Source organism: Poecilia reticulata, linkage group LG16 (assembly GCF_000633615.1).
Source record: "Poecilia reticulata strain Guanapo linkage group LG16, Guppy_female_1.0+MT, whole genome shotgun sequence".
Classification (NCBI taxonomy): Eukaryota; Metazoa; Chordata; class Actinopteri; order Cyprinodontiformes; family Poeciliidae; genus Poecilia; species Poecilia reticulata.
The window spans coordinates 2,253,160-2,265,466 of record NC_024346.1 but is presented as its reverse complement, the minus strand read 5'-3'; the positions used below and the strand labels follow the sequence as shown (position 1 = coordinate 2,265,466).

The 12,307-nt window shown below is 40.7% G+C and overlaps 1 protein-coding gene across 2 annotated transcripts in view; it reads left to right on the top strand.

Moving 5' to 3' along the window:
• The first annotated feature begins 334 nt into the window (after positions 1 to 334).
• Positions 335 to 12,307, top strand: part of paqr6 (progestin and adipoQ receptor family member VI) — a 22,157-nt gene continuing 10,184 nt past the window's right edge. The window contains exons 1-2 of one of the 2 annotated variants that reach the window (XM_008430750.2): positions 335 to 1,210; positions 10,476 to 10,741. In XM_008430750.2, coding sequence (XP_008428972.1) covers positions 1,150 to 1,210; positions 10,476 to 10,741 — 327 coding nt within the window. In that variant the 5' untranslated portion in view covers positions 335 to 1,149. Of the gene's footprint in view, positions 1,211 to 5,582; positions 5,708 to 10,475; positions 10,742 to 12,307 lie in introns of those variants that run through there. The other variant, XM_008430751.2, reaches the window with a different exon arrangement.

The following is a 12,307-nucleotide window of genomic DNA, read 5'->3' as shown; positions in this document are numbered from 1 at the left end:
TTTTAAACTGAAGGAATTAAATAATGAGATGTTTTTAGCTACAACTACACACCTTTTTGTATCCACCAACAAGCTGGCAGCATAATCCTGATTGGGTGTTTAACCACTGTAATTACAAGAACTTCATATTTGAATTGGTGACATAGACAAATAATAAACCACACAAATAGAAAATATAAGTAAAGCAATAACTTTGAATGAAAAAAAGCATTAAACTAACATTAAGTTCACTATGTTATTAATCTACCAATCTGTCTGTTTAACAAAAACATGATTTAGTAAACAGTTGTGAAGCTCCATAACAGATATTGTATTTTGTCAAGTGGCATCATTAGAATCATCAGACACATCAGACATTTTGTAATGTTCCTTTTGTTATGGTTCAACAGCAGCTCTCAACAGGTGGATTTTCAGTCTTGATTTGGATCTCAGTGTTTCAGCTGTTTTGCGGTTTTCTGGACGTTTGTTTCAGATTTGTGGTGCATAAACGCTGAATGTTATCGTGGCTGAAGTTACAAATTTTGCACACAAAAAAAAAAAATCAAAAACATCTGTTAATGCAAAGTTATTCCAAAATGATCAATATCCACATTAATAGTCCAGTTCTGCGTTGGAGGAAAAAGGGAAAGTTGAGGCTGGAATAGAGATTTTCCTGCAGACTGAACAGTTTCCAGAGTAAAAACTGAGCGCAGCCCTGACATTCCTCCAGTTAACGTGAATAAGCTCCTCGTGTAAATTCTCCCAAGGGCCCCTTTCCTCCTTTCTCTGAATCTGGGTCTCTCTGTGCCATTCCTCCCTTTCTTTTCTCCCCGCTGCCCCTCATTGAGCGCCCCTCTGTCCCTCTGCAGGCCCGGTGCCCAGCGCTGACCGAGCACACAGAATAAATAACCAGATCCCCTGACAGGCAGCAGAGACACAGAAGACGGCTGGCACCGGTGCTGCTGGCCCAGTTTGGGAGTTTTTTGTTTTGGGTTTTTTCTTTTTTTTGTTTTTGCTGGGAAGCCTCAGTGACCCAGCTTTTGGGGGCCGCGGGTCTGCCGGGACTTCTGGTGTGGACGGACCGGACTCGGCTGCTGCTGCCGCTGGGACGGGATGAGAGATTATTAGAATTACAACCCGGCCGGGGACAGCCCGTTTTCCGCCTGAGAAATGTCCACGCAGGGGTCGGTGCTGGCGCTCGGGAAATGTCTCGCCTGCTTGGAGTTCATGCGTAAGTGACTTCTCCGTTTTTAGTTTTCTGTCTCAACTCACTGTTTGTAGAAAATGTAGAAACTTTTCTGCGCCTGATCGAGAAAAAAAAAAAAAAAAAAAACGAGCTTCCATTTTCCCCCCCGCATCCAATGGAAGAAGATTCCCAGCGCAGGGAGGTGGGATCCGGGCATTTGGGGCTCCGGTGATGTTTCATTTGCAGCAGGAATGATCGGGGGGGAGACAGGAGAAGAATGGAATGGGTTGGGCTGTTTTGGATGAAGGGAAGACTTTAGATCAGAAAACCTCCCCTCCCCTCTGTGCGCTCGGATGATCAGATCGGACCAGACTTCTGAGTTCAGATCCCGGTTCGGCAGCCGTCCTGGCCGCTCTCTGTTGTTGTCTTTCGAAGAACTGTGTAATGTTACAGGGAATTCACTCCCCTGTTCTCCCACACAGGCCCCCGCAGCTTTATCTTCCCCTCCGAAGCGAGTTTGTGTCAGAACAGGAAAGAACTATAGAAAACAGTTTGGCGCACTCTTTGCGCTGCGCGTCCTAGTTTAGGATTTGTTTACGCAACCAGCTTTTATGCTACAGTTGGACACTGTTTGATTAGGCTTCACTAACCAGTTATAGTCTTAAAGAATAAGCCGAACAAACATTTTTATGTAGCGTCGTGAAAGTTTATCTTGGCAGATTTATTAATTTTGTATTTTTACCACATTTTTCGCACTTGACTGTATATTTTTGATCAAGTGTTAACATAGACAAAAATGGTAGCTTCAGATGTTGATTCAATTTGTTAAAGGGAAAAAGGCCCTTAAGACATAACATGTCTGAAGTAGGCTGAAAGATCTAAAAACACAAAAAACAAAAAGAAGAAGAAGAAAGAAATTCAATCCAGATTATCTGCAAACACCAATTTGCTGCAGACTTGTCATTTGGTCTACACACTTGCAGCATTTTGCATATTCTGGCTATTTATTGTTGTCCTGCGGGAACTTTGAGGTGTTTATCAAACTTTTGATAAACAGTTTGAAGCTGAATGGTTGGACTTTGCTGCAATTATTCCTAGCGTTGCGACAGTGGATTGTTGTTTTCAACAAGTTAACTTTATAACAGTACTTCTCACAGAACAAGCATATGACGACAGAGGAAAGGAAAACTCCCCTTTAACAGGAAGAAACCTCCAGCAGAACCAGAACCTGTCTCAGTAGCTGCACAATTCATAAACTAATTAATGGAAACAAACCAACTGAGGTGGGTTTTTTTTTGTTGGCTGTATTAAAATAGATGTATTTTGCAACATCTTTTTGCATCACACCAGTCACATGACCAACAACCAGATGTTACTACTGCCGCAAACCACAAAGAGGAAGACAGGAAGTGGTTTGAGGCACGGCATGTTTTTAATGACTTATCATGTGAACAAACTTGTTCACATGTGATTTTAATTGCGTGCGAAATTGTGTTTTTTCAACATTAGCAGAATATTGACAAAGCTGTGAGCACATCTGTAATGGAAATGCAGCAACTTTAAGCGGTCATCTGCATCTCTGTTGGAGTGAGACAGGATTCAACACAGACAGAAACCAGCAAATATCAACTATTGTGCAACATAAGTTATTAGCAGCTGCAGCTCCGGCACCTCCTGGACAGATTATGGTAAAGATCAGAGACTGCATAAATACTTATACAACATTTAATCTTTCTCTAAACGTCATGCTGGTTCAATTTCTGTAATTTTAAGTCAGATCAAAGCAAATCTATGAACACTTTTATTTTACTTTGACAAAGCTTTTCTATAAATCCTGCAAATTTAATTGAGTTTTCCTCATGAATTTCTTTCACAAACCTTCCTGTCATGAAAAGGGACATTCATGCAGTATAACAATGAAATAATTAGGTAAAACATAGAAAAAATCAATAATGAGATTATTACTAAACCACTGAGAAAGTCTGGTGTAAAAGTAGGCCACGTCGTAGTCGAGTTAATCCAAGTGTGTTGGGATTTTAATAATGAAGGAAAATGTGCAAAATTATTCTTTTGCGATTCATTTAAACTTTTATAATTATTTTCTGTTTATCCAACATGTGTGGTGTGTTCTGCAGCTTTACTGTCTGCGGGTTTTAAATTAATAAAGGAAACAGATACAGCTATCCAAGCTTAATCTGAAGAAGTGAGGCAAAAATAACAGTTTTTCTTTCTGCAACAAAGACATGAACTCAAACAAGACTTCAGAAATATAATAAGGCGAGTGAGGGCTGGAAGTTTACGCAGCAGAGAATCAAACAGGATGTCCTCTCTGGACAAAAGGAGCGTCCCTCAGGTTTAATGTGAACGCTCACAGAGTGGGACAAGAAAATGTCAGACAATGAAAGTTCAGTTGAATTGTAGCTGTTTACATCTTCCAACCTCAAGACACATTACAAAACAGACTGGTTCCCTCCACATCTGTTCATGAAAATTGTAGTTATATGGTCTAATTCAGATTCAGATAAAGAGGAGTCAATAATTATCAATATTGTGATTGTCCAGCTGGAGGAATTTGACCTGTCACCTCTGTAAACTCATCACAAAGAAACCAATTGTTTGGTGCTCTGTGATGCAATAATGTACAAGAATTTAGGATTTTAATTTGAGTTAACCATGAAAAACTTAATTTTTTATTCATATGAACTCATTGTATCATAACTCTCTGAATGACTGCTGTGTTTTTCTCTAAAAACTGATTGTTGTAACTGATAACATCCAGAGAGACAGCGGACAATAGCTTGTCCAAAGAGACATTTTGTTTCATTTTTTTTTCTAGAACTGATCACTGAAGCGACCCATTGAGTTATATTCTTCTCGATCAGAGCAGCACTCGCTCTGCCTTCTGCATGCCATCCTAATGAGAAAAGGAGAACAGGTTATTTGAAAGGAGGTGTTGCTTTTAGAGGCGAATGTTGAAATGAACAGCTGCCTTTCAGAACCAGCTTCCAGGTTATTAACCTGTTAGAGAGGTCTGGGAAAATGTCTCCACCAGATTAGCTTCACAATGTTTAGCTCAGTGGTTTACAAGTTAGAGAAAATGTTTCTTATATTTTTACTTTTTTTTTTTTATTGATATACGACATTATGTATTAGAGACAGACTAAGAACTGTTTTTTTTTCATATTATGAGAATTAAGTCAGAAAACTATGACAATAAAGTCCTAATAATAAATTAATTTTTATTCATGTAGCGCCAATACACAACAAATGTTGTAATTATTCAAAGTAGTTTTAAAAAGTTTCTATTTAAGGAAACTCAGCAGATTGCATCCAGTCATTCACTTTTCTTGGCGACAGCAGAAAATTGCTTGCATTGTGGTATTAGCTTTACACCAAACTCTCATTCTGAGCATGTATGGGGCGACAGTGGAGAGGAACAACTCCCCTGTACACAGGAAGAAACCTCCAGCAGAACCAGAACCTGGCTCGGTACGAGCAGTCATCTGCCACCAGCGACCGAAGGGTTTGAGAAGACAATGCAGATACACGCAAAAGAAGAATAACAGGATTATTTTCTATGTTCAGGAGAGGCAGTTATCTGGTTTAATTCCCTCCTCCAGGAAGGTATCACAGCTAACAAAACGCCAGACCAGGTGCAGCTTCTATGAAGAGAAAAATAACGGAGAAAACAGAAAAGTTAGGTAATGCAAAATGAAGAGTAGCATAAGAAGAAAGTGAGAAAAAGTGGTCAGTTTATCCTCCAGTAGCCTAAACCTATAAACCTCAGGATAACCCAAACCGATTTAACTGCTTTATCAAGGGAATCAATGAAGGGAAGCTAAAATAGGGGGGAAATTATCTCTCTTTTTAATTTTAGTCAGAACTCTTGCTGCAGCGATGGGATCAGCTGAAGGCTTTTAACTTTTGGATCGATGTTGAGAAACTTTCCCATTTCACAATTCCATTCTTAGGACCTTTCTGCAAATGTGTTGAACTAAAATCTCGGAGTAAAACTTGATCACATCATTAAACTGTTTTTAAAACGTTGAGGCGCTAACTGGAAGGTGATTTTTAAGTCAATGAAAAATGAAAAAGTTGACAAGATAAGAGGATATTTAGGAACAAGTTCCTCAAACAATCTGGACTCATCTCGATAGAAGAAACATGGCGGAACAAACTCGAGACTGCAACTGATTGCACTACCTGAAGAACCGTTCAGGAGCGGAAAGAACCGGCTCTTTTCCAGTCGCAAGCGAGCCGAAAGTTGTGGCTCCTGGAAGAGAGCTGGAATTCCCATCGCTACTGGAACACATGGCTCTTGTTGTTCCTGCGGAGATCCACGTGAGCACCGTACGGCGCTTCCTATTGGCTGGGCCGGGACAAGAGACAAAAGAAAAGCAGCTGTGGATGTTCGGGCCTTACACAATTAAACGGAGCCGCGGAGAGCGGAGGACACCCAGCCCAGCTCAGCCCAGCCCAGCCCAGCTGTCTGTTAGCGGGACGAAGGCTCTGTCAACCCCAGAATGGAGGAGAAACGCCGCGGTACGTCGGTTCACCTTTTTTTTAAAAAAAAAAAGCTCAAGAGGATTTTAATTAGCTTCCTTATAGTTTAAGTTTTCCAGCTGTAAGTCTCTGGTAGTCTGTCGCCCCTGTTTTTCCGCCCAAATTCCTTTAAATTGCAGTTTAATAAGTGGGAAGGGAAAGAAAGCGATAAACACATTTAACTGGGCTGAGACAACTTCGTTTGAGCTGCATGACGACTCTTTCCAGCTTGTATTTTTCCATAATGTTAGAAGTTTTAGTGTTGGAAAACTAAATTTCTAAGGACTTTTTTTTTAAGTTATACAGAACTCTAAATTTAAAGCACTAACGTGTTTAAATTACCAAATAAAACTGCAGTAGCATCTCTTCCATATGAAGACAAAGAGTTTTGTTTTTTCTGGAGCTGTTAAATCCCTTGAACTCTCCCAGTTGAGTGTTTGTTTAAAACTGTGACTTCATGGATGTTGAGCAATGAGCAGAGACTTGTTTCTTTTTGACACCCTGTTCTCTCTCGGGACTTACTGACTCCCTTATTACATCATTCAGAGTGTTCATAAATGCCTTAAATGAAACAAAAACACAGATTTGGTGTCCGATTCGGCTGAAAAATATATTTTTGATTTTAAAACTCGCTGGTCTCGAAGATGAACTCATCTTTCCAGAATAGCTGGTGCTGTTGCATAACATTACAGAGCTTTTCACATGAGACGCTGACGGTTTGCAGGAAGGTGGTGAACAGGAAGGAGCAGCGGTGGTGGGAATACTCCTACATGGCTTCAGCCTGAGGAAGCAAAGGGAACAGAAGATGAAAGTCAGATCGTGACCTGCTGTCATGCTTGTGAACGTTTCCAAAAGTCGCGTCAATCAGTCGGGGTTCAGCGGTTTACTGGTGGTTTATTTTTCCTCATCTGTTCAGATTCAAATGAGTGATTGGAGGCCTTTTTTCTCTAATTGTTATTTTGGGGGTTTATGTGGAGAAGTTCTGAATAGTCACCATCTTACCTGGTGTAATTAAGTGTCTTTTTTCCTTCAGGTTGCATAAAACGTATAATACACTGATGGTGCAATCTGCACCAAAAATTCAAACTTTTTCTGGTCTGTAAATGCATCAGCAAACAGATTATTCTCTAATAATAATTGTGTTGAGTTTAGTAAAAAGCAGAAGGAGGGTAGTAATGTGTTGAATTCAAAACTAATGTCCATTAATAAGCTGCAATATATTTTTTTTCCCACATTATGTCCACATAAAATGAAAACAAAACTTTTTCACCTCTTAATAATCATACGCTTTGCTTTCCTTTTTAAATTCAAAGTCAGTAGAAAACTACTCATCCGGTTGTTCTGCATTAAATTGATTTACTAAACTTTGTTAAATTCAAACATTTTTTAAAGATCTTATTTACTCAGATCGTATTTTTGTTTTCTGGCTAAAAATGGAAGAAAATAAAAATGGGTTGTCTCCTCCCAAAGCAACATTTAGTTAATGAAACTGACCGTTTTTTGCATTTCAATATGAAACGACTACTTTTGTGTCGCGCAGAAGTTTTTTATGACGTGTAAAATGTTTGAACCACATTAGCTCTGTCCTAGTGTCTTTCTACCTGAATGCAATAATTAGCATTCAGTTCTGATAATCACCTGATTACACAGTTTAACCTTCTGAAATATTAGTGTGTGTGACCTTTATGTTTTGGCCCGGGGTTGTAGTTAAAAAATTGGAAGTTTTGTTTTTGCATTCAAAGTAAAACAGAAATGAAAGTAACTTTCATTTTTTCTTGAAAACGGCCCTCTGAGCCAAAGAGTTCCAGCGTGGGTTCTGGTCGTTGTTTTCAGACGATACTTGAATTAAAAGAAAATCCAACATGGAAACTTTGTGCCCGGCTTGACAATCAAATTTTGCTTTTGTTGTTTAGAGTCGTTTTTTTTCTGTTGACTTCTACTCACCTGCTGGGAAACAAACAGGTTAGGCTGTGCAATCTGACAGGTGACTGCAGCATGTGGAAACAAGCTCCTGATGGTGTTAATTTAACGGGCTGAGGTTACTGAGCTCCACACGCGGTAATCGTTCTGCTCCAGACTGGACGTGTTCCAGCAGAACGGTGGAATTTTCCAAACTTCAGCCCAAGGATTGAGACGAGGGAGTTGTCCTGGCAGAGCCAGTGTGTGTGGGTGTGGGTGTGGGTGTGTGTGTGTGTGTGTGTGTGTGTGTGTGTGTGTGTGTGTGTGGGCGGGCAGCATGCTCTCTGCAGACCCATCTCTTTGCCAGATTCAGACCCATAAAGACGTTCATTGAAGGAGGTCACATGATGAGATCATGAGCCGGGGAGGCGACGGGTCTCAGATGGAGGGCAGACGAACAAAAGAAAATGTATTTTCTTTTGTTTCATGCACATGATGGATTATCTGAGTTCATTTAACCTCTTTAGCATGAAATATCGCCTGTTTTGACAGAAAAGTACATTTATTTTTATGTTTTCTGCATAGAATTCAGTTTAATTTAGAGATGATACATTTTAAATCAGATTTTCTCGTAGACTGGTTAGAACCCCTTTTAGGGAGTTATGTGAAGGTTTGAAAAAGGTTTAAAAATTATTATAATAATTTAGTTTATGTTTAACTAGGGCTGGATGGTAAATCAACAACAATATATATTGTAATAGACACTTGATCAATATCAATAGATAATACATCTGATGGAATATTTAAGAATATTCACTGAAATCTGATTCAGAGCCGAACAGCATTCTGGGAAATGTAGGCTGCTCAACCTCTCACAGCTAGCTTAGCAAGGCTGGTAGCATCAACTCGCTCTTTGGTTACCTAGCAACAACATGTTGAGTGACTTGTGTTTCAGGTTTCTCCATCGTTCCTCATCATCGCTTAAAAACAAACAGAAAACTGGATAAAACAGGAAAGATCAGGCCACCAGTTTTTCAGTATTTCAGATATTTAAAACTAATAATTATTTATATTGACTGATCTAAAACGTTTATATCATGAAAGGTTTTTTAGCCATATCGCCCAGCCTAAGTTTAACTGGTTCTAATTTTTCTTGATCAGTGGAGGTCATGGTGTCAGAGTGTTTTCTGATAGAATAAGGTTTTTGTTTTTACTTCTAAGCCTCTGGATGTTCTCCAATTATCTTTGGATATTTAAATATTATCACAAACAAAGACGACATGTTCAAACTTCAAAAATCTGTTGTCCTTGATGCCAATTCAGAGGTCAGACTCTTTAATTATTACCTCAGGCTCTAATGGATACTGTGAAGAACTCAGGATTTGTGCCAGAGTGTGTGTGCATCTCTTGAAGATGTTTTGTGTTGGCAGAACGTGTGTGTGTGTGTGTGTGTGTGTGTGTGTGTGTGTGTTGCCTCATTTCCATCCCATTCAGAGTGTTGCAGCCATCGTCTGGCCTCTGAAGGCTTCAGGCCACAAAGCTCACTTTGTCCCTGTTAGTAGGCCAGATCCTGCAGCTGGGTTTCTGCAGACGGCGAGGGGCTCCTAGGTCCAGGGGACCCGGGGACCCCGGTGAGGCGGGAACTTCAGAGTTTGAGGAAATGTTTTATCCTGTCAGTCTGAGGACACACACTCTGACGGGTCAGCAGGTTTATTCAGCGTGGGTTCTGGTCGGGTCAACACCAACCAGTGTTCCCATTTAAATATTTTACTTCTGGTTTTGCTGTCAGCCTTAATCGTGAATAATTTGAAATAAGATGTCTGGTGGTTTTTTTTTGCTACGTTAAAGTTTCTGCAGTTACAACGAATAAAAAAAGCAGCTGATCTGTGATGTGGACGTAAAGTTTTATCCCAATATTTTACCATCGTCACAGTAAAAGTGAGTCAGTTATTTCATCATTTTTAGGTAACTGTTGCTGTGACACAGCATTTATATACCTCCAAACACAAATGATGCTCTTTAATAACATTCTCATTTGTAATGCGCTTCTTTAAGACACGAGTAACGAGGAGAAGTGATTTATATCACTAAAACTGCACAATGTAATTATATTTTCAGATTTATTTGTTTTTATTGAACTAACAGTGGGCAAAAGAGTAAAACTGTCAACAATAAGGACAATTTTAGAGCGTTTTAAACATCATTAATTGGAATTTATTATAACGATGGATTCCAATTAATTTAATGGAATTTATTCATTTAGTTAAATGATGATTAAGCTCATTTAATTACTATTAAGTGATGATGATTTATCATTTACTACAATATAATCAGAAGCTTTTTTTACTTGTAGATAAATTCCTGGAGAGATTTGTACATTTTGAAGACCATTTTATTGGGCACATAATAATTATTTTTAGTGTAAAAACCGTGCGTGTTGCTGTTTGGTGATAAGTCTGTTAGGGAAGATTTGTGCATCAGTCAGACAGCGAAGCTCGTCTGAGATCCAAGCTTGTATCTCTGAAGACGTGTAAGGAATGCTCCTCGTAAACATGTTGCTGCACGCTCTGCGTCTGATCACCGGCGAATCCTGTTCGACAGAGCCGCTCATTCTTCCCATCGGTGTGTGGGAGGGAGGGTCTGGAGAGCAGCCACAATAAGAGATTGTTCTGCTGCAGTCAACAAACATGTCTCTCTGAAGGACTCTGTCACATGAACTTGAACGCTGGAGAGAAGCTGTGCAGCTTGGAGAATGAGGAAGATTTGTTTCTGTTGGCTGCCGTTCACCACAGGGAGGATCAAAACCAACCTGACTGTGTTTGGGAGGAAAACCGGCTTTGATTCTTACTGTGTTCATTGTATCCTGCAGTGTTTCCCGTGTGGAGGGGAATCGGGGCCAGCAGCGCCGTCGGGTGGAGCCAGGGCTGGGGCCGCTGCTTGAAATGGGAGCCCGGTAGCCAGGAGCGGGGCAGCAGAATCCCGGTGTTTGACTATCCAGTCTGGTTGGTGTTCTGCCGCCGGGGGCGTGCCAGGCTCAGGGAGGTGTGTCAGCGGGGCCGGGGCGCCATCAGGCTGCCAACAGACCTGCTGAGCTTAAAACTCCCCCAACTCTTCGACATCCATCAGGTTCCCAAGGTAAGAGTCAGGAGTCTTTCTGATCCCGAACCGGAAAAAAACGACCAACTTCTGGTTACTCCTGACTGTCAGGAAACGTCATGCAACTCTAGCACAAAGCTGAATCAATCACATAAACCAAAATAAGTCAAACAATGACAGAACAGTTATGGTCAAAAACTCTAAAACGACTATTAATCATGTCTCTGTGGTGAACTAGGGAATCAGGGTCGTATTTAAGAGAGACATGCAAAATTCACTTTTTTAAAAAACATTTTTCTAGTTTCATTTTGAGTTTCTACCACTTCCAAAAACAACACAAGCACTTAAAAAAAAAAAAAAAAACGCCACCAAGACGGTTTTTGGCAGCAAGTTCATGTTTTTTGTGTGTCTGGAATATGAGGCGTTTCAAAAACCTCCAACATGTAAAGTCACAGTCAGCATCTGCGCTTCACCTAGCAACCCCGTTACCTAGCAACCCCGGCGAAGTCTAGCCCATTACCCAGCAACCCCAGTGGAACTCCTGCATGTTTGGTCAGCTGGGTTTACTGCTGTACAATGGCTGCTGGCAAAGACGAGTGTTTTGTTGTTGTCTTGCCATCCAGAAACCACTTGCTGCATTCTTGTTTGTGCTGGAGGCTCTACTAATGCCTTTCAAAGATGTACGGTTGCATAGTTGCGAATCTGTTTGGAGCCATTTTCAAATGCAATGAAGTATTTTAGAATTTTAATTGGACTGAAGAAGATTCTTATTGGTTCAAGAAGAATGACTTCCAGATTACAAACCAGTTTCTGAAGCTCTGCTTTACATAAAGTTGTTTCTTCCCAGAACATTTAGAGAAAACCAGGAACTGTTTTGTCCGAAGGTGTTTTTCCCCTTACGTTGTCACTTTAATTCTGACACGACTACGTCTCGGCTGAGAACTTCTGCTGACATCATCTTCCTCCCTGCAGATTAACGTGCACACGGGTTTTCCTCGGGGTTGGCGCTCCAGTTTCAGGTCTAGTGTCTGACCGGCCGCCGTGCCGCTGCACGGACCTCATCTTTGCAACCCAAATGGAGTTTGGAGGAGTTTTTGCATCAGAAATTCCAGCAATGCAAAGCCATGAATGTCAACAAACGAGATTCTCTTCGACATTTTAACTGCTTCTAATCTGCGTCATGAGCTCTGAGAAACTGCCAATCATATTAAAAGTTATTCTCCAGGTTAAATGAATTTTCTTCTCAATAAGTGGATTATCACAAAGTGTTGCTGAAGCAGAATTACCTTCACTGCAAACCCAGCTGATGGAGATGGTTTAAGATAAAAAGGGAAAAGAATAAGCCCTATTTTTATTTGATGAAACTGAGTCCTTTTGTAACTGAAGCATTGATAACTCATCCATCCATCCATTTTCTTGCACCCTTTTTCCCTCAGTGGGGTCAGGAGGTGCTGGTGCCCATCTCCAGCCAACGTTTCGGGCGAGAGGYGGGGTMMMCCCTGGACAGGTCGCCAGTCTGTCGCAGGGCAACACAGAGACACACAGGACACACAACCATGCACACACACTCACACCTAGGGGCAATTTGGAGAGACCAATTAACCT